The 7,815-nt window shown below is 41.5% G+C and overlaps 1 protein-coding gene across 1 annotated transcript; it reads right to left on the bottom strand.

Moving 5' to 3' along the window:
* Nucleotides 1–3,049: 3,049 nt before the first annotated feature.
* LOC306939503 (nucleosome assembly protein 1-like 1) lies at nt 3,050–3,925 on the bottom strand (the record flags this gene model as incomplete). The annotated part of the gene is made up of 1 exon (XM_079524090.1): nt 3,050–3,925. One exon carries the CDS (start codon nt 3,923–3,925, stop codon nt 3,050–3,052), a length of 876 nt encoding a protein of 291 aa, XP_079380216.1.
* Nucleotides 3,926–7,815: the final 3,890 nt, after the last annotated feature.

Below are 7,815 nucleotides of genomic sequence, written 5' to 3'. Positions count from 1 at the left end.
CGAGATGAGATGTAAAATAGGTGTGGATTGGTGTGTGTGTGTGTATATGTGGGGGGGGAATTACTCTGCTGCAGAGTAATAAGCCTATCTCACAGAATTTCCCCGCCCCCCTTAATACGCCCCCTTTCGGGGTTAGTGGTGATAGCGTGACGTCACTCCATAGACGCTACATGTTAACAGAGGTAATTTAAGAAGTCTACAACTTTTGTTTTCTCAAGGTAAGGTTTGTTCTATCTGTTCGAGCTGATTTACCATCTTGTTTGCTTCATAATAATATTGGTCTGTCACATTTTTACATTAGAAAATGTACTTAGATTCTCCAGAGAAAAAAACGTGTAAATGCTAATGTTAATGACACCACTATTTACCGGAAGTGGGCGTGAAAAGCGGGCTGTGAGATAGGCCTATTCCCCCACTAAGAGATAAAACATAATATATGAATCACTTAATAAAAATGTACACCAGCAGTGGTGGACTGAACTCCAGTAGCTACTTGAGTTAAATCGCTGTGAGCTTGTTATACATCTGCCAATTTCGCTATTTGAAGTGGGGCTTAAGGTGCTTAATTAATAGTGTACTTTTTCCAGAAATGCAGTGGAGTCAAAAAGTACAATATTTGTCTTTGAAATGTAGTAGAGTGAAAGCCTAACAGTTAAGTATCCAAAAATACAAATACCGGTATTCAATTAAGTACAGATACTAAAACAAGAATGTCTCAGTCATACTGTAACTGCCAGGTGCAGAAAACTCTCGAGTTGTTTATGAACATCTATTTACAGTATACTGTCTGTAATCAGTTTGTGTGCCACAGCCTCTGCCTCAGCTCACAGGCAGTCACGGCATACAGAGCATGGGTTTTATGCCATTCAGACTATGGGTTTTATGGGTAAGTCTCGCAGTGGTTTAGAGGCAGCCTAGAGACGAGGCAGCCAATCATGAAAAAGTATCCACTAGACTAGAGGTAGTAGCAATTAGCAAAGGACTCAATCTGATCTATGAAATCTTTTGAAAAATGTTTTTAATCCATGAACATTTTGGAACTTTGAATGTTTGAAAATCTTTTAAGTAATTATTAAAGACGGAATGTAGGAAATGCACAATAATAGGATATTTATTTGTGACCCACAAAAATGGTTCCATGACCCAAAAGTGTGTCCCGAGTCGACCTCCTTTATAGCTCTATGGTCCCGAATGGCCGACTGTATTTGAGAAACACTGTTCTAGAACAGTGTTTCTCAACCTGTGGGTCGGGCCCCTTGGGTGGTCTCCACATGATTTTAAGACCTTTTTAACCATTTTAATTAAAAAAAAAAAAAAAAACATTACTGCATCAAAAGCAATCAACAAACTATACTATAAAAACTGGTGAAACAATTCAATTGTCAAATAATACAGAGGCAAAAAATAAAATAATAAATAAATAAAAAATAAAAATAAAAAACATGCGTTGAGAGCTTGTAGATCTGCTATTTTCACAATATTTATCTGTGGAACTGAGTCAAAATGTAATGCTTCAACTCCTGTCTCCTAGATTCTTAATCACATGAAACCTCATCTAGGCATGTCATAGTAGGCGAACATTCAACAAAAATAGCAGATCCTGTGAGCTTTTAAGATCAAAGAAAAAATAAGACTCCTGGGGGACCCTGGTCAATAGGGGTTATTGGTCAATAGGGGTTATTGGTCAATCAGAGCAAGAAAACTCCCAAGTAGTGCATCAACTGTTTTAACATTTAAAAGTAACCCCATGTCAACTGCATTTCACTGCAACTGATAGAAAGGTAGGTTAGAGTCCGAACAATAGATGTGAAACCACACCACTGTTTAACAACTACTGTATGCAACATTAACCTCCAGGCTCCATTGCTTTTGCACGTCATTATTGTGTTAAAAAAAAAGTTTTAGACTTCTCTGCAGCAATTAAGTTGCATGCAAAGGGCCAGTAATGACTTGATTTCTGACAACATGGACTTGTTTACTCTGTTCTCCATCCTAAATACAGGGCATGGTATTCTGACATGCTACAGTGCCACCTAGTGGCCTGGGATACTAAGCACATCATTATGTCCCATTTTCTAATCTTGAGTAAACAAGTATGAACAAGTATAACTGTCAATGGGGCAATAATATATAACAAGTTACCAGGCCTCTAGTTAATAGAATAATAATTGCGTACAGGGCTAATCTTGCAAACCGCTGCTGGCAAGTAGGCCTACTTCAATATGACTAGGAAAAAATAAAGGAAAAACATGGCAGGATTCAATTTGCTGGAACATACTGCTGGCTGCAGGATGCAACTGTTCCTGTCCCAGGCATATTTAGGTATAATATAGCATCATATTTGATTATTTGGCTATTCAAAAATAGCAGATAAACAAAATCTTTAAAAAAAAAATACAATTCTTTTACTATATATATTTGAAGCAAACATTAACACCAATCTTCGCTTCTGGGGGTCCGCAACCAAATATATATAATTTTGGGGGTCCTTCAAATGAAAAAGTTTGAGAACGACTTGTCTAACTCACAAGAAAGACTTCACAAGAACCCCAAACTGGGAACCATTTGCAAAAAACAGCGGGATAGATATGCGGGTGCATATCTTTGGTCCGACGTCCTAACAGTCCGACACGCAATAGTTCGACACCCTACCAAACCCTAACCTAACCGCACGCGGAAGCCACGGGTGAGTCTTAACCGGCCATGCATGTGTCTTAACCCGCCATGTATGTCGGAGCCACAGGTGAGTCTTAACCGGCCACGTATGTCTGAGCCACAGGTGAGTCTGTCGGACTCTTGGTACGTATGCCCCTGCCCTCTACTGTTTGTTTCCATTTGAATATGCCTCTGGGAGCGCCGCCCAAAAGAATGTCGATAACAATAAGTGCAGCTCGGAATCTTACAAAAACCAAAACTAATTATCAGCTGCTCATTCCTTTCTTTTTTGCCAAGTGCCATTGCACTTGGTTGAGAGGTTTTCATCCCTTTTGTGGTCATAGTCTGGGTCATTTTTCCTCATGTGCCTCAGTGATTTGAGTTCCCCGCTCAATCAATGCTCCTCACTAGACCCCTCGCTATCCGATTCATCGCTATCCGATTCATCAGAACAATCATCCTCTGCCTCTCCTGTGAAGTAGAGCACGGCCTTGGGAACAATGCACTCGCGGAGTAACTCACCAATATCAAAATCTTTATCCAGGATGGCCAGAGAGTTTTCATCCATTTCTCCACTTTCTGAGACCACAGGCGGCGTGAAGAATTTGAAGAAGGAGAAAACGCTTTTGGTTTTCTTCCTGTTGCTGCCATTGAGCCTTTTCAACGTGACGTTCTTGCCCATTTTCCATTCGATCTTGCAGCCTATGCATTCAGTTATGTCTGGGCCATCTAAGAGGAAAGGATCGTTTTCATCTGGAACGGACCTGTTCTTGTAGGTTTTTGTCAGCACTGTGTTTGTGAAGAAGTCGTTGGGCTCAAAGTGAAATTCTAATGTGAAGCTCATAGGCTGGCCTGGATCAGAGAATTTAACTTTGATATCTTGTAAGTGTTTTAAGATGGGTTCATCGTGTTCCTGCACCATTTCCCTGAGCTTTTCCACATTATGGAAGATAGTTAACCAGAAATCAGGGATGCCCTTGGGGTCCTCCTTCTCTTCGCCCTTCTTCTCCTGTATCTTGGCCTTCTCCTTCATGTCCTCTGTCAACTCTTCCTCCTCATCTGACTTCCATTCACACTCCTCATCTGTTGGTTCGTAGACGGCTTTGATGATCTCGCTTCTTTTGTCGAAGAGGGGCTGGTAAAGGGAGGAGTACTTCCTTGACAGTTCATGGACCTCCTTGTGGTACTTGGCGTCAATGTGAGCACATTGCACCTGGAGGTTCTTGAGGGCACAAACACGTCTCTTTGAAGGCTTTGGTAATACGTCCATGGCAGTGTTTATGAGGCAGGTGGTGCTACCTGACAGCTAATTTATAGATTCTATGCTCGACAAAAATGATGTATGCTGACAAAAAAGTGATGTATAGAGAGGTATTGCGTTGCTAGGGAACAGCTTTGATCCAAATAAGGGATGTCAGTTCTGTCTTTTAATGCTTTTAATGTTCTACATTCTACAAGAAGCACGTTTTCTAAATTTCCAAATTAGCACTTGTATTAGCACTGTATCTGGTACAATTATTAAAAGAGTCCAACACTATAAATATTTGGGCATTTGGGTTGATTACAAATTCTCTTTTAAGTGCCATATGGAGACCCTAGTCCTATTTTCACTACTCATTATTGTATTGTACCGTATTATTGACGTTATTGATTAAGTTCATTGTGCTCCGCCTCAATGCTCACTGGTCTGCTCCTGTACGATCAATTCCAACGTGTCGCCCAGCAAGCTGCAAAGTACAGTTAAAGATGAGGTCAAAATAGAGGTGCAGGTGATGCCTTGTGAGCTTGTAAGATCGGCTATTTTTGTAGAGGTGGGAAAAAAGAAAGGGACCAGAGGTCTAAACTCCTGGGGGACCCTGGTCAATGAACTTCAAGTAGTGCACCAACTGTTTTAACATTTTATAGTAACCCTATATCAACTGCATTTCACATAACTGATAGAAAGGTAGGTCAGAGTCCGAACAATAGATGTGAAACCATACCACTGTTTCATTTGCATGTAAAAAAAAACATTTGGAGTTTTAGACTTCTCTGCAACCAGGGGCCTGTTTCACGAAACCTGGATTAACTAAGCCAGGATTTAAACCAAAACCAGGCTTGTTAAATCCTGGTCTGTATCCTGGTTCCGTTCCACTAAAGACAAACGAGGCTTAGAATGGTCGGATTTATCGAGCCAGGATCATAAAGCCTGGCTGAATGCACCATAGACAAAGGTAGACGCCCTTTCCGGCTCTGGAGCGTATGTGCTCAAGGGAGGACTGTACTGTACTGAGTACTAATGTCTCTTTGAAGCAGAATGAGGCCTGGAATGAGCAGCACAGACAATAAAGGTGAAAGACACCAAGAAAAGGAGAACAGGAGAGAGAGGGACAGACAGACAGACAGGGTGTTGTAGGGAGACAGACTATCACAGGGCACAGTGACCCTCACTCAGCAAAGCGAAGAGAGCTAGCTAGTGAGGAATGTCATGCTCTGGCCTGGTTCCCACAGCAGAAGGCAGGAACGTCTGTGCTGTGAATGTTTCAGGACGAAGAGAGAGGGGGTATATATCTGGGACATCTTTGAGGTGTCACACAGTTACCAAGGATTTGGTTTTTAAATATGTTTTCTGTTTCAACCGTCAGAAGTCTCTCTTTCTCTCTGCCATAGAGACTAAGGTGGTCTTTACACGAGAATGGTGTTCATATAAAACGGCAAAATAAAGTATCGTTTGCTGCAGTCCTTTTAGATGAGAACAGTGTTTTCAGGAGGTGAAAACGCATCAAAGTGAAACCACCTCCCAGAGTGGAAATCTTTGAGAACGCTGTTTTATCCCTTCTCCATGTAAACAGGCAAAACGGTGAATCCGCAAAACGTATGACATCATGGCTCACGTTGTCTCACAGCGCATATGTTTATTACATTGAAGCAGAGCCATATATGATATAATGGAGTTCCTGAACAAGCCTCCCTCCTCGCCTACAAAGCGCTGCTATCAGCAATGGTGAATGTAAAACCATGATGTAAATAAAATGCCGTGCGATAGGCGGCAGCAGCGTTTATGTAGCCTAATGTATTATAAAATATATAACCATGCCGTGGCGCGCTCTGCCTGCATGCTATGGGCTGTCTGTCAGCCTGTCTGTCACCTCGATGCGTTATAGAAAGCAGGCAGCGACCACGTTGTGTTCTGGAAGCAAAACCCCAATAGGGTTGCGTGAAGAGCTGGCTCTTCTTCTTGTACGTAACGTACACCTAGCGATATTATAGCGTTTTCATAAAGTGTGCGTTCTCGTGTAAAGGGTCAATAAAAAATGAGAACGCAACGGGACAGCGCCGTTTTATCTGGAGATGGTCGCCGTGTAAAGGAGGCATAAAACACAGTGCAGTGGATAGTTGCAAAACTTGAGAAAGAGGCTAGTGACCTCATACCATTGGCTGTTGTGAAGATTGAACCCGTAAACTCCCTGTTACACAATGATAGGCAAAAAAAACTCCAGTGTTTAAAAATGTATGATCGTACTTTCCAAGCACCTTCTATACTGTAGGTCGGGGGCCACATGCGGCCCGCAGGTAAATACTGATATATTACTGATTTCAGATTTTACAATTCCAAACATGCAAACATGACCTGCTTTGATTACTTCAGTCTATATTAGTAGCCTAATGACTAGTATTACAATTGTATTGTCTTTATGTCCAATGTATTTGTATTTAAGTTCATACAATTAACATATCGGTAAGTATAACTAAATAAAAGTTTTAAAAGGATTGTCATGGGCACAGTTCCCAGACACTGCTCCTGCTTCATGTATAGGATTTATGTATAGGAAATGTTGTTTAGTAGCAAACATTGTTAGTTTTTATTGGTCAATTTATTAGATATTCCTGTTCTTTCCTTGAGCTTCGTAGGTAGTGGGTACTGTGCTTACAAATGTTATTTGTATGTCCTTTTTTTTGAGTGGTGCAAACCACTCCAACAACCAGCTTTGTCTGTATCTATGTTTGTGTACCTGTGTACGTGTCCGTGCACAGGTGAGCATGGTTACCATGGTCCCTGACATTACGTCAGACCACAGCTGATCAGGCTATATAAGACCTTGCACCACTCAGTTCACACAGGTGTGATTTTTATATTTTATGTGGCCTTCGCCTTCATTTATTTGTTTTGTAGAGGGACAGGAAATGGGAAGAGAGATGGGGGGGTGACATGCAGCAAAGGCCGTCAGGATCGAGAGCCGAACGGGCGGAACACTGCCAGACTGGACTACCAGCCAAGGCGCCCGGACCGCCGAGCCACGCCCCAGGCCATTTGTCTGTCCTAAATGTTTTTGTTTTCTGTATTTGTTGGTACTGGCAGAACTGTGTAACATTATTTGCTTCGCTTGGTCAGTTCACAAAAGAGACTTTATATTAGTCTCAATGTGTTTTTTACTGATTAAATAAAATAAAAATCACACCTGTGTGAAGTGAGTCTCATCATCATACATCATACCATTCTGGCCAATCACAATCGGCCGGAATGAGGACTTTTCTGTCCTCACTTTTTGAGGGGCGCCAGCCCCTCCTATATTCAGGTTTAATGTTTGTTTTTAGTTGACAATGAAGGGAAAATGTACGTCATATCGTCCCTCATCATGTCACATTGTCTCTTTATTGTTAATGGCATATAATGTTTGTGTTGGCACCCTTTGTTTTACATCACCATTACATCACCTAATCAACATGAGTTAGACTTTAATATATTACTAATATATTAAAGTATTCTAATATATTAAAGTCTAACTCATGTTGATTAGGTGTGAAGTGAGGGGCGGCGTCGCTAATCTAATATTAGCTCCCCTCACAGGGCTAGTCACTTGTGACGTCCTCAATTTTCTGTTCTCACTTTTTATCCTCACTACGTACATTGCTCAGCCAATCAAATCATTGCTATGGGGTGGGTACACAAGTCACATGCACACACAAAGCTGGGCATTGGAGGGGCTAGCACACCTCAAAAATAAAATAGTGGCTCTCTCATCAAAGTTGCCCACCCCCACTGTAGGTCATTTTCCTGGGGAATCCCTTATGGACCCCTGAGGGTCCCCGGACCCCACTTTGAAAGTCACTGTTTTTACACAACATAATAACTGGCAGTAGTTCATTATTAATGTTGGAATGCTCTTCCATAATTCAAAT

This window comes from Electrona antarctica, assembly GCF_951216825.1.
Source record: "Electrona antarctica genome assembly, chromosome: 16".
Classification (NCBI taxonomy): domain Eukaryota; kingdom Metazoa; phylum Chordata; class Actinopteri; order Myctophiformes; family Myctophidae; genus Electrona; species Electrona antarctica.
Note: the sequence above shows the minus strand (reverse complement) of the source record. Positions and strands in the feature narration are given on the sequence as shown.